The sequence below is a fragment of the Erpetoichthys calabaricus genome, chromosome 12 (assembly GCF_900747795.2).
Source record: "Erpetoichthys calabaricus chromosome 12, fErpCal1.3, whole genome shotgun sequence".
Taxonomy (NCBI): Eukaryota; Metazoa; Chordata; class Cladistia; order Polypteriformes; family Polypteridae; genus Erpetoichthys; species Erpetoichthys calabaricus.
The window spans coordinates 27,150,216-27,177,908 of NC_041405.2; the positions used below are offsets into that span (position 1 = coordinate 27,150,216).

The following is a 27,693-nucleotide window of genomic DNA, read 5'->3' on the forward strand; positions in this document are numbered from 1 at the left end:
CCTGCTGCCGACCTGTATATATAGCCCCATCTTCCCGCGCCTCTGTGGGCGCAGTGCCTTAATCACACGCCACGGGAAGCCAATGAAGCTATTGAGAATGATCGCACCCACATGTGCATGTGCAGCTCGCTCCAACTACCTCATTAACTACCCGCAGTCGTGCAATTGCGCCCATGGAGAACGACATGGCTATACAGATTTAAAACCTGGCCCTTTTTTTGAAGCCGCGGACCCGCTATACCACATACTGCCAGTCAAGATGCTGGGAAGGAGTGATCTATTCATGTCAGGATTAGCAAAAAAACAAACAAAAAAAAGCCCTAGCACCTCAGCAGAGTGAAATGGCCAGGGCCAAACCTATTTCTCTTTAAGTAACTGTATTATAGATGAGTCAGGAACTGGATTTCGTGAAAGTATTATGATGAGTAACAGGATTTTACATCATCAAAGGACTCCTGCTTAAAAGGATATGCTTTATAAGGGAAACACTGGACAATTCAAAAGGCTATGATACGAGATGTGGGAAGGACATTGTGATATTGAATGCATCGTTGTCCCATGCAATGATCGAGTTAAAGGTACACAGAGTAAAACGTGGGAGAGTGTGTTAGCATTTTTCCATTGCTGCCTTTACCTTTACTTTAAATCCAAGGTTAAGCTGTAATAATAGAATTGGCAAAAGAATAAATTTACCTGTTTCTGTTGGCTTTCAACTCTCTCAAGTTCTGTCTGCAGACAGTTGATGGTATTGCACAGATCATGTCGATTCTCCAGGGCTTCACGGCGATCCTGGTCCAAGATGTCTAGGAGGACCTGACTACCTGTACCTCTCTGAATAATAACAAGAGAGAACATGTCAGTCAGTCAGTCATTTTCTATCCCGCTTAATCCTCAATAGAGTTGTGGGGGTCTGCTGGGGCCTATTCCAGCTAGCACAGGGTGCAAGGCAGCAACATACCCTGAACAGTCCATCACACAGACATACACACACTCAGTTTTCTCAATGCCAGTTCGCCTAACCTGCACGTCTTTGGACTTCGGGAGGAAACCATACAAACATGAGAGAACATGCAAACTCCATGAAGGGAGGACCTGGGATGCAAACCCTGGTCTCCTTACTGTGAGGCAGCAGCACTACTACTGTGTCACCGTACCACCCCAAAGAGACAATATGTGAACAATAGAATTTAGGTAATCTTGGCTGCATATAACAGTGCAGCCTTTAATTTCATAACCACTGACATCTACAAAGGTAAGCAATGCTATTTCCTAAGGTAGAGAACTTTACATAAGTTAAGTACCTCTATGGTGTTTTGCAGCTCACTCAGCTGACTGCGCAGTTTCTGGTTGTCCTCCTGGAGTTTTGTGGAGCTGTTGCTCCGGCTCAGACTATCAGATTTATGGTATTTTTGTGGGGTAGGGCTGATTTCCCCTTCCAGTAACAGTAGCTTGTTTTTCAGAAGATCCACCTACAGTACAGCATAAAAAAAGAACATTAATTAACACTATCAACATAAACACTGGAACATTTGTCTCAGTTTTTCCTGAATAGTTTTATTAACTGATACATTACTAATTCATAGATAGATAGATAGATAGATAGATAGATAGATAGATAGATAGATAGATAGATAGATAGATAGATAGATAGATAGATAGATAGATAGATAGATAGATAGATAGATAGATAGATAGATAGATAGATAGATAGATAGATAGATAGATAGATAGATAGATAGATAGATACTTTATTAATCCCAATGGGAAATTCACATCAATGGGAGTTGCAACCAGTTTTGCAAGGGGTCTTTGTTGTAACTGTGACATTTTATAAGCCATCCCATGCAGAAAAGCCATAAATTGCCTAGCTGGTATGAATCTAGTCTGAAATGTGGCTGTGTATGATTGGCCATTCTGTTTCCGCAATCTCCCATTGGTCCAGTAATGCCTGAACAAGTTTGGATTAACCAATGGAGTTGCCTACACCCATTGGTTCAGGATTTGTGATAGGAATGGTTTAAGATGGTTATTCTGCTTTTCTCTCTCTCTCTCTCTCTCTCTCTCTCTCTCTCTCTCTCTCTCTCTCTCACCATCTGGCCATGAAAAGAAGACCACCTCTCTCTCACTCTTTTGCCATTTCTTCACAATGAAGACAACTCTGCGTCGGAAGTCATCTTGTGACAGCCATGCAGCCTGTTTCAGTACTCCAATCAAAGGGCCATGTAGTGGCAATGTGAAAGCTGGACAGAACACAAGACTGAAAGCTGCCTATGTATGCAAGGTGCATTGCTTCTTTGGCTATAATGGTATTGTAGTCACACTCATTGTATTTTGTTTAACGTTTGGGCATATTACGTATAACACGAGGGACATTCAAAAAGTTTCTGCACTTTTTTAAACTCCATTTATTAAGAATTTCAAAAACAAATTACACAAAAAAAATTCAATTTTCTACATAGTCACCTTCCCAGCATCGTACCAAAATTTTAGTGCTATCAGCAAAATATGTTTCTGGTTGAATGTGTAGCCACTGATACACCACTGCTTTCACATCATCATTACATGAAAATCATCTTCCCATCCGGAGCGCTCTGCATCCATCACACTAGTACGGCCATTTTCGAACATTTCAATCCACTCATAGACGAGAGAGAACTTTATCCCCATACCGAGCACACATGCGGAGATAAACTTAACCCACAAAAAGCATATGACAGAACACTATTTTTACTTTGGTGAAATTTATAAGTTTCTCAGCCATCTTCACCACAGGGTGACAACTCTTATGCTAAACAGCAAGGGCAGCTGGCTTGCCAGACAGAATTAGTCACATGACACTCTCAGACACTACTCAGTTTACTACTCCTCCCACCTTCACCTTTTCCAACAAAAATCTAAAAGTGCAGAAACTTTCTGAACATCCCTCGTATATAATTAATTAAATATGTAGCAAATTTTCCTGCCTGCTCTTTCATGCTGTCGAATTGTCTGAGGTTATAAATAAAGAAGTGAAGTGCTGACCACAGTGTGGTAAGTGTATGGGATTGGAGGCATTTTGGTAAAGTCTACACAATAAAGAGTATAAAAGGGAAAATACAGTCACATAGGACCCTGCAAGACAAAAAAAACACCTGGAAACAATTTCTGGCAGAGCAGAACATAACCAAATACCAATGGTCAAATATTTAAGTAAATGGTGTATTTCACAAGCCAAACTAGCTGGTTTCTAATTGGGAATTTGGTTGCAAAGGAAAGCTGCAATGACTGTTGGGCACCCTTGATTTATACTGTTTCTGCAGGTCTTAGTACATTAGAATTCATTCATTTTCTTGTATTTTACCTGGAAAGATAATATCTCCTTAATTGAATAATTTTTTAAGCATGATTGACATTCCTTGTTGCTATATTTTAACAATACCGTATATACTTGAATATAAGCCGAGTTTTTCAGCACCCAAAATGTGCTGAAAAACGTCACCCTCGGCTTATATTCGAGTCAGGTCCCGCTGCCCCCCGGTATACAAACAAGCCAGTTTCCCTTTCGGTTTGTGCGCGCCAATGATTTCCATACGTGTTCAGTTTCTCCCTGTGCATTCCCTGCGCAGCGAGCAAGAGAGAGAGCGCAAGAGAGACACACACACATGCAAGAGAGAGACACACACACACGTGCATGTGAGAGAGACATGCACGCGCAAGAGAGAGACACACACACACACGCACGTGCGCGAGAGAGACACACACACGTGCATGTGAGAGAGACACGCGTGCGCGAGAGAGACACACACGCACGCGCGCGAGAGAGACACACACACACGTGCGCGCGCACGTGAGACAGAGCAAGCTAGAGAGATACCATATTGTTTTTGTTGACCACTTCTTTCTTCTCCACTTACAGAGCTAGTTTACTGTTTTTCTTTGAAATAAATACTCAAAAACATTTAACCAACTGATGCCTCAATTAATGTACAGTAATTTTATTGGTATTTATTTTGATTATTGAAACTTACCAGTAGCTGCTGCATTTCCCAACCTAGGCTTATACTCTAGTCAATCAGTTTTTCCAGTTTTTGTAGGTAAAATTAGGTACCTCGGCTTATATTCGGGTCGGCTTATACTCGAGTATATACGGCATATTGTGTTATCTTACAAAATATCGCGACCAAATGCCAGCAGAATTCCAGAAGCAACAAGATGGTAGAGGGATAGAATCAGTAACAAAAGTAACAAATAAAATATATAATAAGGGATAATTCCAGGAAGACCTTCAGAATTGCATATTTAGTCAAATTCCAAAAATAGGCAGAGCCAAAAATTGTGATTGTGACTTTTTCTTAATCTTGCATGCAACTAACCTTCTGCTTAACTTGATAAACAAAATAAGTGAAAAAAAAACACAATAGAACATGTTTTAGAAAGGGAAAAGAAATAAAAGGATGAAATTTTCCAATTAAAAATGCTCCAAAAAAGAGTTTTAGAAAAAAGAAAAATCTTATATTTGTACTATTTTGACCACAGAAAAGCACTTGATAAAGCAAAACGTAATATTGTACTGGAGGATATGCAAAAGGCTGATATACCAAACATTAAATGAAAAATAATCAAAGCCATATTTTGGAATGAGGAGGCTTATATTAGAACTGTAAATGGGAACTCAAAATACTTTACAATAAAAAAAGGAGTAAGGCAGGGATGTATTGTATTACCTATATTACTCAATTAATAAAGTGAACATTTAGTAAAAGCTGTGCAGGAGGAGGATAAAGGAGAAACATTGGAGGACACATAATAAATAATATAAGATAAGCCGATGACACAGTACTGACTGAAAAGAATGAAAAATAATAGTAAAATAATTCTTTACATTTATAGAGCACTTTCCTCACTACTCAAAGTGCCCTCCACACAAGGAGGACCCGGGACACGAACCCATGATCTCCATACTGCGAGGCAACAGGGCTACCACTACACCACAGAAACCAACTAACAAAATAATATATGAAGGAAGGGAATATGGAATGGAATTAAGCATAAAGAAGACCAAAATTATGATCATCTCTAAAACTAAAGGAAAACGTGTGAGATAGTGGCCCAAGGAATGAATCTGGAGCAGGTTAAAGAATACAAACACAGTGGAACCTCAGTTTACGAGCATAATTCGTTCCGGAAAATGTGCTTGTAATCCAAAGCACTCATATATCAAAGCGACTTTCCCCATAAGAAATAATGGAAACTCAGATAATTCGTTTCACAATCCACAAATATTTATATAAAAATGATTAATACAAATTCTTCACTCTAACTAACAGAATCACTGCTATCTGTCGGCTCACTGGAATCTTTTTCTTTTTTTGCGACTTTAACAAGGAAACCTATCCAATGGCAATTGCTTTTGCCTGAAGAGTCACTACACTTGGACACAAAATGAAAAAAAATGCCATACGCACTGTAAGGTTTCTAAACTTTTTTGGGATTCCGCCCTCCCCACCCCCCCTCAAATGGGACAACACGTGGAAGAGCGCTCCGAAGCAAGCAACTGCAGGATCCCAGTGCTGTAGCAGTTCGCCATAAAAGAGAATCAGAAAAGATCGCGGTCAAGCTATAAGCGCCTGCCGTCGATGGGTGATGCAAGGAACATTACAAATACAAGAGCCCAGTATTACTTAGCCACTAACCTGGTCACGTCCCTGCCTGATTGCTGTGTCTCTGTATAGGAGAGCGGTAGATCCCACTACAATAAATAACCGCGCTGTTCCTGTTTCCAATAGAATAAAGCTGGTTTTGCTAAAGTACTGAGACTCAGCCTCGTGTTTTAGGGTGCATGACAGGGACTCGCACGTTACAGCACACACACGTGGTCACCATGCCATAGTAAATAGAACAGTCATATGAAAAAGTTTGGGAACCCCTCTCAGCCTGCATAATAATTTACTCCACTTTCAACAAAAAGATAACAGTGGTATGTCTTTCATTTTCTAGGAACATCTGAGTACTGGGGTGTTTTACAAACAAAGATTTTTAGTGAAGCAGTATTTAGTTGTATGAAATTAAATCAAATGTGAAAAACTGGCGGTGCAAAAATTTGGGTCCCCTTGTAATTTTGCTGATTTGAATGCATGTAACTGCTCAATGCTGATTACTTACAACACCAAATTGGTTGGATTAGCTCGCTAAGCCTTAAACTTCATAGACAGGTGTGTCCAATCATGAGAAAAGGTATTTAAGGTGGTCAATTGCAAGTTGTGCTTCCTTTTGACTCTCCTCTGAAGAGTGACAGCATGGGATCCTCAAAGCAACTCGTAAAAGATCTGAAAACAAAGATTGTTCAGTCTCATGGTTTAGGTGAAGGCTACAAAAAGCTATCTCAGAGGTTTAAACTGTCAGTTTCAACTGTAAGGAATGTAATCAGGAAATGGAAGGCCACAGGCACAGTTGCTGTTAAACCCAGCAGGTCTGGCAGGCCAAGAAAAATACAGGAGCGGCATATGCACAGGATTGTGAGAATGGTTACAGACAAGCCACAGATCACCTCCAAAGACCTGCAAGAACATCTTGCTGCAGATGGTGTATCTGTACATCGTTCTACAATTCAGTGCAATTTGCACAAAGAACATCTGTATGGCAGGGTGATGAGAAAGAAGCCCTTTCTGCACTCACGCCACAAACAGTCGCTTGTTGTATGCAAATGCTCATTTAGCCAGATTCATTTTGGAACAAAGTGCTTTGGACTGATGAGACAAAAATTGAGTTATTTGGTCATAACAAAAAGTGCTTTGCATGGCGGAAGAAGAAGACCGCATTCCAAGAAAAACACCTGCTACCTACTGTCAAATTTGGTGGAGGTTCCATCAGGCTGTGGGGCTGTATGGCTAGTCCCTGGAATGCGGCCCTTGTTAAAGTCAAGGGTCAAATGAATTCAACCCAATATCAACAAATTCTTCAGGATAATGTAGAAGCATCAGTCACAAAGTTGAAGTTACACAGGGGTTAGATATTCCAACAAGACAATGACCCAAAACTCAGTTCGATATCTACAAAGGCATTCATGCAGAGGGAGAAGTACAATGTTCTGGAATGGCTGTCACAGTCCCCTGACTTGAATATCATCGAAAATCTATGGGATGATTTGAAGCAGGCTGTCCATGCTTGACAGCCATCAAATTTAACTGAACTGGAGAGATTTTGTACGGAAGAATGGTGAAAAATACCTCCATCCAGAATCCAAACATTCATCAAAGGCTATAGGAGGACAGCATCTAGAGGCTGTTATATCTGCAAAAGGAGGCTCACCTAAGTATTGATGTAATATCTCTGTTTGGGTGCCCAAATTTATGCACCTGTCTAATTTTGTTATGATGCATATTGCATATTTTCTGTTAATCCAATAAACTTAATGTCACTGCTGAAATACTACTGTTTCCAAAAGGCATGTCGTATATTAAAAGGAAGTTGCTACTTTGAAAGCTCAGCCAATGATAAACAAAAATCCAAAGAATAAGAGGGGTTCCCAAACTTTTAAATATAACTATATACGCTCATACAGATGTTGACTATATGAGTGAGGCACGCCAACTGAGAATGAGCATGGGAGACGATTACCCACAATCCCCACGTGACGCTCAGCAGACAAAGCGTATACGTACTACTCGTATTGCAAGACCTCGCTCGTTTATCAAGTTAAAATTTATAAAAAATTGTAGCTTGTCTTGCAAAACACTCGTAAACCAAGTTACTCGCAATCCAAGATTTCACTGTACAGTACTTTAGAAGCAAATAAGAGAAAATGGGAAATGTACAAAAGGAGTAACACCAATAGGAATGACCAAAGATACTTTTTCAAAACACAAATAATGAAATGAGATTTTAAACTCAATCTGAAAAAGAAAGTGCTTCTCAGTGTGTGTGAAACATGGTCTGAAGAAACTAAGACTAGCATCATGTCTGGAGGAAACCAGGCACTGCTCATCACCTGCATGATGCTATCCTACTTGGTGAAGCTTAATGGTGGCAGGATTATGATGTGGGGCAGCTTTCCAGCAGCAGGGACTGGGACAATAGAGCAAAGGGCAAGGATAACCTTAAAGTAAACCTGCTCCTGAGCCCTCTGGACCTCAGACTGAGCCAAAGGATCACTTTCCAACAGGGCAATGACCCTAAGTACAAATCAAAACAACACAGGAGTGGCTTAAGTACAATTCTAAGAATGTCCTCAAGTTGCCAAGCTTGTGCAAAGATGCTTTTTCAAAATACAAATAGTGAAATGAGATTTTAAACTCAATCAGAAAAATAAATTGCTTCTCAATTTAAACATGATGAGTGGGAAACATGGACTCTACATAAATGTCAGAAAAGGAAAACCAACATTTTACTAATAAACTGGAAAAACAGACCAACTCGCAAAGAGGAGTTACTCGGAATAACAACAAAGAAACATCTACGAATAGATGAAGATGAAGTATGCTGGACATCTGATAAGAAGATCAGCTGGAAGCCTAGAGAACCATGATGTTCAATTCTCCAATACAGAACAACACCTGATGATGATGGCTGTGTCATTCTTCTCTTCCTTACTTTGGATTACACAGTGTCATGAAGGATAGACAGGTATGCTGGCTGGACAGGAAAATGACTTCCTGGCCGGCTGGAGGTATATAATGGATGGACCAGCAGAAGCCGGAGGCCTGGGGCAGTTTCATCCTCCGTATAAAAGATGGCAGCTGTCATCTCAAGTTGTCCTAGTTTGGACACCTGCAGGGGTACATGGGAGTTGGAGTTTGGAAGTGCAGCCCCGCTGGGGTCACTGGCTGCCGTTAGAGGGTGCTGTCAGGAGAGGACATCCTTAGTTTACACGTGACCCAGAAGTGCTAACAAGAGAACACACTATGGTGCCAGAAGTATTCCTGGGTCCAGCTTAAATGGTGCCCACTGCCTCCCGACTCGGATTCATCCAGGTGACACTCAACAGGAAGAGAGGAAGAAGAGAATGAAGATTCAGTCAGTCAGTCATTTTCTAACCTGCTTAGTCCTGAATAGGGTTGGGGGTTTCTGCTGGAGCCTATCCCAACTAGCTCAGGGTGCAAGGCAGGAACAAACCCTGGACAGGGCACCAGGGAATGAAGATTCACTTACTTTGTAATTCTATCTTGGTTGTTTGTGTCTGTCTGTCTGTCCGCTTTTTGCAAGAGAACTACTTAACAGCTTTAGATCGGGTTTTATTCTATAATTTGCTTGAACACTTCCAGTTGATTTTGCGACTTCTCTCATTGCGCTAAGTATCATAGTTCGCTTGCTGTACCAATTTATTTGCACAAATCTGAGAGACATGCAGCAGGCCAAGGGGAGGGGGGTGGGGCCGTCCTCACTCATGCACCAATCTTGGGGCGTATCTTACATCCACTTAGCTAGCGTATGACAGAACCACTTCATGGATTTAGATCGGGGATTTTGTAATTTCTCTCATCGCTCTTAGCATCATAGTTCGCTTACAGGAGCAATTTATTCATACTAATCTGAGACAGAGGCTCCGGGCCGAAGGGAGGGGGAAGCGTGACGTCAGGAGTGGGGAGCCGGGCGTTGCCCTTCTCACTCACGTGCCAGCGTCGAAATGTATCTTGCTTCCAGCTAAGCGAGTGAACGAGAGAACTACTTAACGGATTTAGATTGGGTTTTTCTATAATTTGCTCGATTTTGTGACTTCACTCATCATGGCAATTATCATAGTTCACTTGCAGGAGTGATATATTCACACTAATCCGAGACAGAGGCTCTGGGCCGAGGGGAGGGGGAAGCGTGACGTCAGGAGTGGGGGAGCCGGGCAGGGCCCTCCTCACTCACGCACCAGCCTCCGTTCGAATCGCTCTACCTCTGGCCACGTTTTGGACTGTACCTTGCCTCCGCTTAACTAGTGATACCTGTTTGTTTATTGATTTTTAAAGTTTATCCTGTTTCACTACTACGTGGTCGGAACCACGGAGGACTGCTAGTAAATCAGTAAAATGCAACCCAAGAATAGAAGCAAAAGAAAAATCTTAACAAATGAGACTAAAAGAATGAATACTTTCCTTAGCTGTCGGTGAATCACTTTTTACAAAATAAAACAACAAAGATAGATAGATAGATAGATAGATAGATAGATAGATAGATAGATAGATAGATAGATAGATAGATAGATAGATAGATAGATAGATAGATAGATAGATAGATAGATAGATAGATAGATAGATAGATAGATAGATAGATACTTTATTAATCCCAAAAGATGTCAAACTCTGTAATTTGATATGTTTTTTGGTATTCTGAGCAGCTGCCCTACTATTACATTTCTTACCTGAAGCTGGAGATCCCTTGCCCGAATTATAGCATCTGCCTTTTCCTGTAATGCTTGGCTATACTTCAGTGCAAGAGAGTAGTTCTGCTCTTTGACACGCATCAGTTCTTGACTGCTAGCCTCCCAGTCGCTTCGTACGCGGTTAAAGACAGCTTCTTCCTCTTGCATTTGCTTCAGCCTCTGCTCTGCATGTCGCCTCTCTTCCTCGACCATACGAAAGCGCTGAGACAGGCGCTTCTCGCATAGCTTGCTATTTTTCAGCTGTTCCCGTAGCTTTTTCACCTCCTCCAGGAGGAACTGAGTTAGCCCCTCTGGACCTTCTTCATCTGAAATTAAACATGTGATGATTCCACAAGGATGAAAACATCTTAAGACATTCTTGTACACAGTGGAGAAGTCAACATCTTTATTTTGCAATAGTCATACTAGGATATTAATCAGTATACCATGCATATCTAATGTCACAGGCCGCAAAAAATTATATAAAACTCTCCCAGACACCTGTTTTAGATACAAAAAAGCATCTGACTCTGTCATTATGAATTATAATTTTATTTATTTATTCTCCATATTATCATTGCTGCTTTCAAATAGCCCACTTCAGCAGCATTACTTGCCATATGTTACTGGGACAACAGAATCTTTACTTGCATATGTTCTTATTAAAGGATGCACATGCATAATAAATGATACAAATATTTTCATAATAATAGTGGAACATATAATAAAAAAATGTAAATGTTTGTTGCTCAGGTGTCACTCAATAAAGACCTGGATGTTGTTATCAACTGCGGTGGGTTGGCACCCTGCCTGGGATTGGTTCCTGCCTTGTGCCCTGTGTTGACTGGGATTGGCTCCAGCAGACCCCTGTGACCCTGTGTTCGGATTCAGCGGGTTGGATAATGGATGGATGTATGGATGTTGTTATCAGGTAAGGGCTGAGAGAAACAGCATAGGATCACATGTGACAGTTGAGTCTCTTTTATTAGAGACTGTCTAATACAGGTCAAATTCCGTGGTAGCAAAATCCTTGTTTTAATTTTCTTTTTTTTGTTTGTGGCCGGTTGTCTATAGAACTAATGTAAAAAAATCACGACAGCGGAGTCCATTTTATCTGCAAATTTTATTACGAAAAAGTCATTTTCCATTAAAAAAAATAGCAAAACATGTGCATTTCTTCTGGCCTTGGCCCAAAAGTCACAATTCAGGAGATCTGCTGAACAGGCAATTGGATTACACGTTTACGTCACTTACTTTACTCAATGTTCATCACATTCTTGCATTGGAGCAGAACTCAAGAAGGGTATTGCAGCAGACCGGGGATATAGTGGGCGAATCTAGGAGGAGGGATACGAGTTCCCCTCTACTTGCAGAGTTCTGGATTTCCGCCACTAGACTCTATCAGTGAACCGAGTGCAATCATCATAGTGGGAATTAGTGGACTATGCCCAAGATCGGTTGTCATCATCCTGCAATACCACCGCAGTGAATCAAGCGTGATCATTAGAGCAAGGTTAGTCTTTCACGGCCCACCTGCAATGATACCACTGTGAATCAGGCCCGATCTTCGAAAACATTGACTCAGGTGTGGTACACAGGTTAAGAAGCAGTGCAATAGGTGAAATAGGCTGGCAACTTCGGTGCTGCTTATGAAAATTAAGGGGTGTAAGCTGCGGACACCGAGGGGTGCTATTGATGCAACTCAGGCAGAGATCGCTCCGGAAAGTCCGTGTTATGTACACCGAGGGCCGCTGTTTTTTTTTTTTTAACTAAAGGGGAGCATGCTCCAGATACTGAGGGGAATCCCCGACTTACCACAAAACTCCAACATTTAATAATATTGAACGCTACGTGCTATGGGCAATATGGGGAACAAACCCTAGGTCCTCATATGGGTTTCAACTGGAATCGATGGCAGCAATTTACAGAAAAAGATGGAACTTCTCGCCGACATTGATGCTGGCACAAAAAAAAAAAGTTGTTGCCAATGTGTTACGCATTCCACAGACAGCTTTGTCAATTGTATGTGCTAAGAGACTGCGCCATCTGCAAATTCCATTATAACGAAATCCCTGTTATTACGAATTGTTTTTTTTAGTTCCAAGCACTCAGTTCTAACACAATTTGACCAGCATAGAATTCCAAAAGCAGCCACTCATTATAAGGATATAAATCTCTACATACAGTGGATTCAAAAAGTATTCAGATCCCTCACTTTCTGCATATTTTATTGTATTGTACATTTCATTTTAAATGGATAAATTTGCTGTTTTTGCTCATCATGCTGTACTCATTAACGTATGTGTACAAAAATGTCTTCGGAAACATTTGCAAATTTATTTTAAAAAAATCAAAAATTGAAATCAAAAAACAGAAAAATAGCACATGGAATTTAATTAATTCCTTGTTCTCCCAAATTCTACACTGACCTTTAGAGCTGGAGTGAAGGAGTATGCAAGATACACAGTGGGACACTCTCCAGCCTAAATGATTATGGCCATCACCCCAGAGATGTTGAATGACTCTTACTTTTTTAACTAACTAAATAAATTTACACATTAAAGTGAGTACATTCAAAATGAACCCCTCTCCACATCCATAACCAAAACCTCTTGCAACATTTGTGAATCTTTATGATTTACTCTGTAATAAGTCGTTCTTACCCATATTGAGTCATCTTACCCAATATAATAGAGCAACGTTGAGTAGGTTCTCTTCCAGTTATATGAGTGTATAGGTCCGGATGGTAAAATTCCAGAGACTCCATAAAGGCTTCATAACCTCTGCACCCTCTCTGTTGAAGAATATCAATCAAATGACCTACAGGACAGACAAATCAAAAGGTTAGTGTAATAAAAACACAAAAATGGAATAGAGCTGGAAATTCACGTAATAGAATTATGCTCATATTTAACTCTATCTATATCACACAAGAAGGGTTTTTAAAAATGGAAATGTTTTCAAGATAAATCTCCTTTCTCCCTATAAGAACACACGATAAGACATTACGACAATGTAAATCTAACTAAAATATTGCATTTTGATCCATGTCCATATATTGTGTGTCATAACTACCAAAGGAAAGAAAATTCAAAAATGAGATCTCCTTAATATCTTTATGGCTGTTTCCCAGACAACAATGAGATCAGAAAGAAGTAAAATGGAGATATGTTCTTTTCTGTCAGGCTTCTCGGATTTTTCACTGGAGAAAAAATACTCCAGTATTATCACAAGTGTCTCCCCTTGAGTTTCAACAGAGACCCCAGCAAAGACACGCAATGGACTCAGATTTTCCAAATAGTGCCTTGACATCTTTTTGTAATCTGAAAGTATTTGTATTGCGTGCTCAGTAATATATGGTGAAATCCAAATTTGTCTGTGGTAATAAAACACATTACTATGATTAGAAAACTGCATTCCTTGCTTCTGCATAACTATTATTAATGGCAGTAACTTATATTGCTGTGCTCCCATTAGATCATACTCATTCTAGAAGACATGACAGGCAGTGTGGCATAATGGATAAGACTTTGGACTTCAAACCCCGAGATTGTGGATTCCGATCCCACTACTGACACCACTGTGTGTGACTATGAACGAGTCACTTCATCTGCCTGTGCTCCAACTGGAAAAACAAAAGAAATGTAACCAATCGTATCTCAAATATTGTAAGTCACCTCAGATAAAGGCATACAGTCCAGTAATAAGTAAAAATATGTTGTCCTGAAGGAGATTCAAGCAAGACTAGAAAGATCTCACATAACATGCTTTTCTAACCAAATTCTCAATTTTGACTCCTTTTACCTCAGATGTATCTCATGTCTCTTTCTTATACAAAGCTATTTCTCCTAAGGAATTTTAGGAGAAACATCTGTGACAACTGATTTTTAAATGAAACACACATGGGAAACTCTTTTAAGTCTCATGAGCCATCAAAGATCAACCTTTGAGCAGAAACGATTTCCTGTGAGTAAAAACAAGCAAGCTCATTGCATTTTGCTTAACTGCTTCTACGAGTGTATTGGATTTTGATTCAACAGCACGCTTTAACCATGCCAAAACTAATGTAATCCAATGACCAACAAATTCCCAAAGATGGGACATGGGACGTGAACAGTTGGGGTAAGAGGTGTCTCAATCAGGAGTGTATTCACCCAGCGCTCAAGATCAGTTGATAAGACAGGAGATCTACCATGTCACTGAACAGGTGAAAGCTGGCGATGCAAATGACAATTTCATTCTTGTTCCGAGTTGATTGGTTGCTGGAAAGGACCAGTATAATAGAAGCACTCAATGGTCTGTACATACCTACAGATGGAGTTCACAGTACCAGCTATTGCTTAACATCTTGAAGAATTGGTCACTAGTAAGAAGAAGAATGGAACAATATGATCCATCCATACATCCTTTTTCCAACCTGCTGAATCTGAACACAGGGTCACGGGGGTCTGCTGGAGCCAATCCCAGCCAACACAGGGCACAAGGCAGGAACCAATTCTGGGCAGGGTGCCAACCCACTGCAGACAACATGATATATAATGCAATTATAACACAATGTGTAAGACTGTGCTGTAAAAAGCCTGAGGTCCTAGAAAGTATTGAAATCATTATAAAAAAACAAAACTGAAATGTAGAGATGTGAGGTAATTGAAAGGAACTACTCTGAGCATCTCTCTCCTAGGAGGATTCATTTTGCCGACGTGCTCGCCTCGCTTGTGCATTAGCGGTGGGAGGAAAAGTTAAAAGGATACAATTTTGCCGATGTTAGCGGCTAAGTGACTTTGTCTTTCTTCTGAGTTTTCGTTTTGCTGACATGCTGGCCTCACTTGTGTTATTAGTGGCTAAGTGACTTTTCTGTTCCCTTACCCCGACTCCACCTCTCACTTCCGGGCCGGACAGACACACACACTTCCACGCGTAGACATTTATATATAAAAGATATTCAGACAAGTTCACATAAGAGTGAACATTATCAACAACACCTAAAACATACATCTCACCATTTTGTTAATCACTCCACACTGATAAAACTTGGCACCATAGCATGAAAATGTTTGCAACTAGAATGCCTCTTGACCCACCAGTCAACGCCCCTTGCTCCAGCTTGTAACTCTGATTGGTCATTTGATTACATTCAGCTTTGACATGATTAGTGCGTGGCCTTGAATCAAAATGCTACAATGCAAGTGAAATTTCTCCTTGGGATTAATAAAGTATCTATCTATCATTATACAAAGTTACTGTCTGTTTTACCTGCAATATTGTTTTTATCAGTATGCTGCTGCTGGAGTATTTGAATTTCCCCTTGGGATTAATAAAGTTATCTATCTATCTATCTATCTATCTATCTATCTATCTATCTATCTATCTATCTATCTATCTATCTATCTATCTATCTATCTATCTATCTATCTATCTATCTATCTATCTATCTATCTATCTAAATGCAATACATGAATTAAAAAGCAATACTGTGCCAAAATGAAATGTACTGTGTACTTATGCATTGCACTGCAATGTAGTTAATACTCTGGATTGCATTTAAAGTTTGCATAAATAATCTTCCATGGGGCAGCACGGTGGCAGCATTGCTGTCTCACAGTAAGGAGTTCAGGATTCGAGCCCCTGGTTGATTTTGCTTGTTCTCCCCATGTCTGTTTAGATTTCCTCCAGGTTCACCAGTTTCCTTCATCTCTCCAAAGACATGCCGGTCAGGTGAATTGGTGACACTAAATTGGCCCGAGTGTGTGTTTGGTGTGTGTCCGTGCGTGCGTGCATATGTGTTCGGTCTGCAACGGGCTGGCGCTCTGTCCAGCGTTTATTCCTGCCTTACACCCTATGCTAGCTGGTATAGCTTCCAGCACTCCCATGACCCTGTTCTGGATTAATCGGGTTAAAAATGACATGACATAATCTTCTGCATATGTCAAATGCTAAACAATTTATACAAAATGGCCAAGTCTATAATGTTTAAAAGTGATTGCGGAATAGGACTTTTTTTTTAGATGAACAGCAAGCAGAACAGGAGGACTTAACACTTTCATAATAAATGATATGAAGCATAAAGGCTTCAAAGTTAATGCTTTTTTCTGACATGCTGCATATCTAAGCCATCTTTGGGTTTTTCAGCCAGAGTGACTGAATGGCATATTTTTTTCTGGTTGGCTCAGTTGTTGAAGATAATGTTTTTTGCATGATAGATCATCCTTTATTTTTCCATTATCTTGAAGTGTTTCTTTCATGACAACATTTTCTTTTTAATGTCTAAAGTGATCTTTATACTAGTTTTGCAGATAATAGCTCAACTGACATGGAAGACTAAGCACCGTATCAGTGCAGTGATAAAAGCTACTACTTCACAACCCAACTCTGCCAATATTTGTACAACCTCTAAAATTACTTTGGGCGTCTACATATGGTAGGTTTTCTCAGAGCTATCTGGTTACCTTCTAAATCATAAATGTGTGCTTGCTTGGCTAAATGAATACTTTTGAATTGTCCAGTGTGCATGCACGAGTGGGCCCTCCAATTGACAGACACTTTATCCAGGATAGCTAATGTGATAGATACAGTATGTCCTGCCTGAATGTAAGTGTGAGTGTGAGCAGGTCCTGCAACAAGCTGTAGCATCAACTAAAGGTCCTGAGACAGACTTCAGCTCCCGGTAATACTGAACTGGAATAAGCTTGTTCTGAATATGAAAGGATATTCTGTTCATTTTAAGAAATGTATTGATTTGTAACAGCACCTTTGATTTTTTTTAATCATGATAAAATCGTGTACAGTATAGAGATAATTGATCAAGCTGTTCCTTTTGTGCAGATTAATCAGATTCACAAAAGTAGAATTAGCTTCTGAACATTTTATTGACTGCATATAACTTGTAACATGCCAGGTTGTGACCAGTAGGGAGTATTTCAGCACCCCAAACACAACCACATGTACACAAGTTTATTTACCAAATACCTTAAATCAAGGTTCTTACACAATGTGTATCAAACAAATGATTTTTTCACCTCTCTCCTTGGCGAATATTGTCCAGCTTCTCTCCCGACTCGAACTCACCTGGATGAGGTTGAGCAGCTTCCTTTATCTTACACCAGGGAGTACTTCCAGGGCTTAGGCATAGCTTGATGGAATCACTTCGGGATCGAGTCGAAATCCCAGAGAGTAAGGATCACAAATCCAAAAAAGAATCCTTTGGTGGAACTCCTTGAATCCAACAAGGCTGCCCCAAGGAGATACATTAGAACATTAGAACAATCTAGACGAGAACAGGCCATTCAGCCCAACAAAGCTTGCTGTTCCTATCCACTTAACTCTTCCAAAATAACATCAAGTCGAGTCTTGAAAGTCCCAGAAGTCCTACCATCCACCACACTTCTTGGTAGCTTATTCCATGTGTCTATGGTCCTCTGTGTAAAGAAAAACTTCCTGATGTGTGTAAGAAATTTACCCTTAAAAAGCTGCATCCCTGTGTTCTTGATGAACTCATTTTAGAGTCACAGTCTTGATCAACTGGACTAATTCATTTCATAATTTTAAACACTTCAATCATGTCTTCTCTTAATCTTCTTTTGCTTGATAGTTTGCTTTGCCTACATTTCTCAGAATGCCTTGAGGGTGTCCATAATGGTAGCACTGCCCAGGAATGCTGCCATCTAACTTATAATACCGGACTTTCTAACCAACAGATCTCAGTCTATCAGACTAAATAACTAGACATCCTCTACCCAGATCCTGAAAACCGGTATTCCACAGGGCTGTGTACTCAACCCACTCCTCTACTACTACTCCCTCACCCATGACTGCGTCCCTTTATATGGCTCCAACTCCTTCAATAAAGTTTGCAGACAACACCACGGAAATAGGACTGATTAGTGACAATGAGGAGTTGGCTTACAGAGATGAGGTTCAGCACCTGGCAACATGATATGCTGACAATAACTTCACCCTCAACACCAACATGACTGAGGAGCTCATTGTGGATTACCGGAAAACTAAAGGCAGCAGACACGCTCGCATCCACATAAATGGAGTTGAAGTGTGTTTCCAGCTTCAAATTCCTGAGCATCCACATCTCAAAGGACCTTTCTTGAACAATAAACACTGCCAGTCTGGTCAAAAAAGTGTAACATGTGTTGGGCCTGCGCCAAATTAACATCATTCTGGACCAAAATCTTTAAATGCCTATCAGACAGCCTTGGTGTTACAATCCCTCCTAACCCATTAACAGTTGTGTTTGGTGGGCTCACAGAGGGGCTTAAAGTGGAGAAGGACAAACAAACTGTGATTGCCTTCAGTACACTATTGACACGTAGACTTATCTTGCTCAAATGGAAAAATCCTAACTCTCCTATTCTAACTAAGTGGGTAACTGATGTTGTACACCATTTGAAATTGGAAGAAATCAAATTCTCACTTTTAGGATCTATGCAGAACCTTTTCAAAACCTGGCAGGATCTAATCAATAACATTTTAGAATAACTGAGGAAGCAGATTCTCTCCCTATTCACACTGATCGGGATTTACGTAGTAGAAGAACGTGAAAGTTTGCGTACGCACAGTTTCCTGCATCTGGATTTTTCTGTGTGTACGCACATTCCCGCTTTTGTGCTTACACCATGTTATAGTGTGAGTTCTACACACGGCGTTATACATGAGGCCCGTGGAGAAGATGAGGACAAATAAACTAGAAGTTACATAAAATAGTTGCCGCAGGGTTTTGCTTATCGTGTTCTTTCATATTAGAAATGCTGTGGTAAAACTTTTGTTTTTTTTCTCCCAAACACTGACTGCTGAGCTAGTGGTGAAAGTGTAGTTAACTTCAGTGTTGTTTTTGCAATGTGTTATATCTGATAAGTAATACCTAAAAATAGTGTGCAAGTAAAAAAAGAAAGACTGAAAGAATGATAAGATGGATACAGGCACAACAAAAGATCAAGTGAGGACCCCCTTCAAGTTAAGACATGTTTATTTTATCAGATGCTACAGTACTGCTAGATAACGCACACTTTCTTAGGTTCTTTTGACTTTGTAAGGTAACACTCAAGCCGGCATGAACTCAGTTTACCTTTCTCAAAAGCTGGCATATTGTAATCTTTTTAGTTAGGCAATAAAAGGTGTCATTTGCTTGACTTCTCACTACATCCATAACGGCTAACATGGTACAACACCCTAGTAATATAAAATCTGCGAAAACATTGGCTATAAATTCATTTTTTAATCAATTTCTGGTATATATGTTCATTCAGGTACGTAACCTTTCTGCAGGCAATTGGAGATACTTTGTTAAAAATATCCATATTACTAACCGAAGGTTGTAAACCGGATGGACGCAGGACGCAGGGTGCATCGAAGCGCACGCGCACTGCCGCAGTGCAACGAGCCCGCCCATAGCTAACGACACAGCCACAGAAAACACAGAAACGAGAAGTTTGTAAACTGGATGTCACGCGCACTGCCGCACTGCAACAAGCCTGCCACCTGTAAACTAGACTTGCTCTAATCCACTGTGCCAGTAATGTAGATCACATAACGGTCATTCAGTTTGGCGTCCGCCCCAGAGTCCAGAGTCAAACGCAGCGGCTTCCCAAAATGCGGTGGCGCCCGCCCCAGAGTCAAACGCAGCGACTTCCCAAAATGCAGCGGCTTCCCAGAGTCAGTACGTGGCGCCCAAACAACACAACCTGTGAGCTACACTTGCTCTAATCCACTGTGCCAGTAATGTAGATCACATAACGGTCACAGACTCTAACCCAGCGGCTTCCCACACTCAGTGGCTGGCACACGAACACCACAACCTGTAAACTGAACTTGCTGTGCTCCACTCTGCCGGCAGTCGGTGTCAGCAAAGGCAACAGAATCACGTCTCCACAAAACGAGACCGCTTTAGTACAGATATGCTTATGTAATTAAATGACATTTCCCCAGACGCACCCACCCTCCATGATATGTCATCTATCCAGATATTGGACGGAACAGAAACTGATTGCCATTCTTGGACTTCCGATCTGCTAGTGAATCGCGGGCTTATTTGTAACTTAGAGATTAAGGCATTAAATGCAAAACTACAGAATGAAACGTTTTCCCAACCTTTGGGCTCCTATCTGTTTTGAATGTCCTGCACCCCTAGAAAATGTCTGATTTATGTTCGCACTGCCTACACAAGGCACCCACAACAAGCAAGAGATCTTCTCAAGGCAACTAAGACTGCTACATGAACTGTCATTTTAACCCTCAAATTTTATATTTTTGTTAATTCATTAAAATTTGTTGAGTTCAAATTGCACTGAACTACTGACTTTTAAGTTAAGAAGTTGTAATACGGGAAAATTACTTAAGTTCGATCCACCTTAACAATGGTGTCTATTATTTATTTTAGGATGAACAGCTTAGCTCCATGTTGTTCTGTTGTATGGAACACTTACCATTGAAAAATGGAGACTTCCTATATATTAATGTTATGAAAAGTTTTTATTATTATTATAATTATTATTATTATTATTATTATTAAATAACCCAGCCACAGGGGATGCACAAACCAGTGTGTTTCTTCGTGCCGGTCCTAAGCCCGGATAAATGGGGAGGGTTATGTCAGGAAGGGCATCCCGTGTAAAATTTTGCCAAATCAATACGCGGAAAACAATTTTGGATGATCCGCTGTGGCAACCCCGAACAGGAGCAGCCGAAAGAAGAAGAAGATTATTATAATTAAATAAAATCAATGTTGATTAAAAAATAAATGTTTCAGCAATGCTTATACTTACTGGCTCGGTTGATTCTGAGAGGAAACTGGGCCGAGTTGAGCACTTCATCTTCATCTTGCTCATCAATCACCTTGCATTGTCTTAGGTAAGGCGTGACTTTGGCAGGATTGAGAATGCGGGTCAGCTTGTGCCGCACACTGTCAACTTTCTCCCATAGCAAGTCATCTTGCTCCAGATCTGAAAGGCTGTCAGTACCCTCTCTCAGGGTCACCATAACTGTTTAAAAAAAACAAAACAAAAAAAAAAAACAGAAATTAACTTCCAGGAATTACAAACTCTCTATCGAAAAGAATATTATTCAGTTCATGTTATATAGTTTATGACATGGCCATAGACTAGCATTCATTGATTCTACTAATATACTGGTAAAGGTCTTGTGTTCAGTTTAAAAAGTGACTCCTAAGAGGCTTTGGATTTCCCGTTTATGATGTCCTCTGGTAATTTTTCACATTTTAAGGATAGCAACTGGACAATGGACATATGGATTATGTGATACATGTAACATTGTTTTCCCTTCTTTCCGTGGATGTTTTTCACAGTGTGTTCATTTTACAACGTTAGTTGCTATTGTCTTCTATTATGTCATAAACCTCTTTCTGTCCATTCTGCATGAAAATATAACATTAAATTTTTTTTCTCAGTTACCATTACGAAGTACATGGGGAAAGTAACATTATTACATTTTTGGCTGGAGTATACCTTTAATCTAACAACACTTTAATCTTTTTATTTTATTATTTTTTTACATTTTAGTGAATTTATTAAAAGCAAATAACATTCCATACAAGTAAGCCAAAAACACTTTAATCTTTTTAAATGCACCCATATGCTCATACTGTAGCTCTATGTACAGTACGTACAGTTTACAGTATATGTCTAAAAAAGGGTACATTCTATTTCTTGCAGCACTTCACTCTATGAAGCAAACGGGATATTTAACAAAAGGCTCAAAATCTCACCCTTGGAGGTAACCAAATAAAGTAATTATTACTCAACTTTAATTAAGAGCTTAAAGAAAAAAAGTTTTGCTCCAACTTATTAAACTTGTGTCACCGTCTGCATCTTTGCTGTCTGTTATGATAACCACATTAAACAAAAGAGACGCTCACACAGGTTTGAACTGCTGTCCACAACAGAGGTGATCTACATTCTCCTGTAAATTACTGAGAGGTAAACCAAAATAATTAAACACACATTAAAGCAAAATGATAAAACTTTATGATAACTTAGAAACACATGAATAACCGGTCAACACCTTAGCAAGCTTGACAAATGTAGCTGACCTAGGGCAATGGACTACTTTAAAAAGAGTTAAAAAAAATGACAACAAACAATGAACTATACACTACTGGTCAAACGTTTTAGAGCACCTCAGTTTTTCTTCAAATTTAGTCAGTTGAAATGCAATGAATAACCTAAAATGGTGAAAGGTAAGCAATAAACTATCAGAGGTTTAAATTTAAAGTTTAGGTTAGTAAAAACTGAACAGATGTACATGCACATTAAAGTATGTATGTACGTTAAAGAACCATCAACAACAAATCAAATCAAATTAATAATATATTGAACAATTATTATAAAAGTAAAGTTCAATAAATCAGACTTTGAAGCTGCATGAATAAAAGATAAAGTACCACTTCCAGTTAGTGGAAATAGCCCAAAAAGTGATAAAAATCTGCCTTTTGTACCTAATACTTGTAGGCAAAATTTGGCTGACCTAAGTGAAAGCGTCCTCACATTATCATGTTTACACACACACAGACAAAAATGATATTTTCTGACTCTGGGTGGTCTAAAATGTCAAGATTCATAAAAATCTTGAAATGGAATTTTTGTAGGATTCCAGTACTTTTCGTATACGAGAAAGTTAAGGAGGCTTAAAACGTAGAGATTCATCAAAATCTCAAAATGGAATTTTTGTAGGATTCCAATACTTCCCCTATACTTTGTATATGAGAAAGTAAACAGGAATATTACAAATGGGCCTTCTTCAGGAAACAACTAAGAGGTTACACCTACAGATGTTCTGCAGCAATTAAAGTAAATGAAGCTTTGTAAGTTGAAGCAAACAATTTGCACAGGTGTCCTGACTTCTGTTGATTACTTAAAAACCCTCTCTTAAAACAGAGTTGGAACAGACTGTGTTACTACACCCTCTGAAGTGCTAATTGGATTATATTCTAGTGATAATGGCAAGAAAACGGCAATTACGAAATGAAATGAGACAGGGCACTACTACCCTTAGAAGTGTAGGCCTTTCATTTAAAGAAATTACAACAAAAAAAAAAATCGAAGTGTCAGTGAATCCAGTGATGTCCTACACAATCCAAAGGCAGAGATCTGGCAGAGCCAAAGTCACAAGCCAATCAAAAGACAAATTTCTGAGGGTCACCAAGTTGTGTGATAATCTTAGCTTTTCACCATTTTAGGTCATTTAATGCATTTCAACTAATTACATTTGAAGAAGAACTGGGAAAACTGAAGTGTTCTAAAACATTTCATATCAAAATCTTATATATCCAGGGCACACGGACCTCTCTGTTTGCTGCCTCAAAAGCCTAATATTTAAATGTACTAGAGGTACATTTTTAAGCCACTGGCGGTTTTTAAGTTTGGAATTAACCATATAGTGCCCAATAAGTTATGTTCGGAGGGAAAACTTTGCATGATGTTTCTACTAATTTTCCTAAGGTGTTTGATTGAATGAAAATTATATAATCTTTTAGCAAAACCACCAACAAAAACAACCAAGCTATGTAATACCACCTAATTATAGTAAAGGACATTGTGAAAACAATAATATTAAAATAAAAATTGACTGGTGTACAAAGCAAGCAACTAAATGCACCATACGATATATCTCACAATAAACAAATGAAATGAAACAGTCTCTCTGACTTTTCAGTTATTTGGAAATGCTTATTTTATGCTGAGAATTAATAGTATTATTTTAGAAGAAAAAAAAAGAAACTACCGCATCATCTCAGTGCCTGAAGAGGATACACATAAGTATCGTTACTCTTCAGTTAAGGCTGAGTTTTGAGCACCGTGATGCTGAGCAAGAGGGTGGGGCTTGCTTGTATAGCCCAAAATCACATGCCTCAATGGGCTTTAACAAGCCCTTTTTTGAGCCATCCTTGACTCCCTAAGATATACATGATGTAAGACAGTATGCTAAAAATGGAAATGTGCCAGAACTCTGTACCAGTGCGTAACAGTCCATTTCAAGCCCTTCTTCATTCAGAATTTATTGTTGTGGTGTGACTACTGACTGACCGTTGTGAGCTGTGCTCATTGTTGAGAGTAGCCGATAGATAGATAGATAGATAGATAGATAGATAGATAGATAGATAGATAGATAGATAGATAGATAGATAGATAGATAGATAGATAGATAGATAGATAGATAGATAGATAGATAGATAGATAGATAGATAGATAGATAGATAGATAGATAGATAGATAGATAGATAGATAGATAGATAGATAGATAGATAGAAGACACACACACTATAGTCAGATACGTCAGAATGGCTAAAAGGAAAGAAATTAAAAAGAAAGAAAATCCTCTGCCTTGGCAGTCCCAGTGAGGCAATATGCAGGTGTATTGATGTTGATATATAGGAGCCCCAGTCACATTTCTTGACACATTTTTGCTGAATGATTCATTAGCTGAAAGTCCTCAGTGTTGGTCTGTCAGAGAGAGGATGTACAGATTTGTTCATAATGGCACTCTGTGTTGTTTTAATTCTCTCTGCTACTACTTACAGAGAGTCTGGAGTACATCTTATAACTGAGCTTGAATTAGCTCCAAGTGACCAAGCTAGCATTTAAACCCTGGACTATTAGGATGTGTTAGGCTGTACCTCTAACTACTTGTCACACACAAGCATGACAGCATCATCCCTTCTTCCCTCCATGGAGTCAAGATGATGCCCAATGAGAGTAACCAAATCCCTGCCATGAGGTCCTGACAAACCCGGCACCTTCTGATTGGGACCCTACAAAGCCACAAGTCCCTGAAAGGCATCGTCTCATTCTGGACTTGAGCTGCCGCATGACGGACCTCCCCAAAGCAGATTTGCTCGAGAGAGCAGCTTTAAATAATTAGCCAGCTTGGCTATTGAGGCAGTTAAGGAGCCAAATTTATGTTGCCCCACCAAGTGCTTGTTTTTGTTCGGCTTTGTTGGTGCATTGCATTAAAAGGGGTGGCAGGTTGGCACACCAACTATTCTTTAGGATTCTTCTACTTTTTCAACCCTTCACACACTATTAATTTCATGTAGAATAAAAAAATAATCAACCAGAAACGCAGTTAAAATCTCAAAAGATGTCAAACATGATAAAGTACATAAGGGATTTACAAAGGACGTTTATGATAAGACAGGGTGTGGAGCTTTAAAAATAAACCACAGAAACCGAATAACTAGGATACCTCAATATTATGAATTCCCCTGTGAATCACTATGCTTTTGTATTACTTCGATCACAGAGGCATTTTTCAAATAAGCAACCAGAAGAAGCATGTCCTGACTACTCCAGACACAAAGGAGCGCACCCCCATCTAGGAAAACACTATGTGTTAAGACTTGTCAACGACCAGCAGTACATATAAAAAGTAAAAACGGAAACTGTCCAACCCGTCAACCCAAGTCTGCTAGAGGTTTTAAATTACCTATAATATCCCAAAGATGAACAACAATCACAATGAAACTTACGTAAAGTGACTTTGTTTTCTTCTGCATTCCATAGCTGCTAAATTAATGAGCAAATACATTTGTCACACCTGGACTTTTGAAGTTAAATTCCTCTAAAGTCTTTATTCACACTCAGCCAGACAAACTCCCCAATGGGGAGATTGGGAAAGATGTACATTATTCTCTATTTGCCGTATTAAAAAAGGAAACGCTAACCGCTGGTGTGCAGGCCAAAGATTTGCAGATAGCTGGTGTGGAGCGCCAAATATTTATAGATTTAGGGATATTCCAATAAACAAACAAAAGATAACAGTAAAATGTCATTGGAAATGTGCTGCAAACGTAATGTTTTCCTCTGAGCGTGCCTCTCATATTTACTCACTGCTTAAATAATACAAATATATAATAAAAATTTACTCACTGCTTAAATAATACAGACCTGTACGCTAAACACAGTTAAGCATTTATAAACTATTTACAAAGTAAGAAGAAGTAAATACAGCATTTCAAAGATGGTAAATGTAAGCATTTCTCTAAAAAGTTATGTACTTAATTTGTGAGAGTGTCACACCTATTTAATTTTAGCAAAAATATTAAAAACTGAACTAAAAATATCTATTGGGAAATATTGCTTAAATATTTGCTTTTTGCCATACCTGTACAATCAAATGAAAATAAATAAATAAATAGTATGGAATGGTCTATAAAGCATCCAATGTTAAATTCACTTTACTACAGGAAATCACTCAACGGAAGATTTCACAATACAATACAATAATATGCAATAATATTCGTAAAATCAAGTGAATTAACTTATTTAAAATTCATTATGTGTACAAATAAATGTAGAGGGAAATGGGAAGGAAATTGAGTCGATTGAACAACTTTAATGCTTAATTTGAAACTAAACACATAAATATGATAAGGTAGCTTAATGTCACTCTGCACATCAACCTTTACAGATGTACTGTAGGTGTGTGTCTGTGAGTGTCTGTGTGTTCATTTCTTTCTCTTCACCATCTTGCATGTGCATCTGGTACAGCAAAAAAGGTGTCAGCTCTCTTCATTTGTAAATCTCTTGAAATGTGCGTCTTCATTTGCCTCTGTGTGTGCACAGATGTATGGTATATTTCAAAAATATTTGTATAAATAAATTATGCATCTCAAAAACTAAGCTTACAAATAAATATTTTGCAAATCAGTACACCTAGTTCCATGACGAAACTGAGCAGACTGCAATAATCTCCATTAAATTAAACAATTCCTATGGCAGTCATCATTGGACATAGGTCAAACCATTTTTGAAGAATATGGGGATAAGTGTTGGACCAGACCAGACCAGACCAAACTAATAGAACTGGAGCCTGTAACATGACAAACACAATTGTTTGAAAAATATATGTAAAATGATAAAGTCTCGGAATTCAGGGTGGATTTTTCGGAAGCTGCTAGTTTTACATTTTTTGTATCATTGAGAGGATAACAACTCAACACAATACAACATAAAAAGAAATGTATTATCTGCCAACAAAAAAAAATAGGAGTAATTTTAAGACTGATTTTCCACAGACACACACACACACACACACAATCAGACACTGTGTTAATATCAAGTTTTCTTGATGTTTTGAACATTGTAAAATAATATTCTGAATTTAACGTGATAGCAAATTTTTGACTCCATCGCCAAATTTTCATTTACGTGGAAGAAAAAAAATAATCAGTCATGGTTTAACGTAAAATTCAGAATAACCTAAAATTAGGCCACAAAATGGAAAAATTAATCAAAGGATCAACAATGAACTCCACTAACCACTGCACCGCACTGTTGTGACATTTCTGTTTACACACAACTATATATACTTACTCAGCATTTTGCATTTTCATGAACTACATTCTCAGG

General features: G+C 39.0%; 1 protein-coding gene across 1 annotated transcript in view; it reads right to left on the bottom strand.

The window, feature by feature from the left end:
- The window catches only part of LOC114661981 (caspase recruitment domain-containing protein 10-like), a 174,327-nt gene that overhangs the window by 117,055 nt on the left and 29,579 nt on the right, over positions 1 to 27,693 (bottom strand). The window contains exons 2-6 of the mRNA XM_051934920.1: positions 21,094 to 21,309; positions 13,007 to 13,144; positions 10,325 to 10,650; positions 1,302 to 1,469; positions 694 to 831 (exon numbers count right to left, since the gene is read on the bottom strand). Coding sequence (XP_051790880.1) covers positions 694 to 831; positions 1,302 to 1,469; positions 10,325 to 10,650; positions 13,007 to 13,144; positions 21,094 to 21,309 — 986 coding nt within the window. The remainder of the gene's footprint in view (positions 1 to 693; positions 832 to 1,301; positions 1,470 to 10,324; positions 10,651 to 13,006; positions 13,145 to 21,093; positions 21,310 to 27,693) is intronic.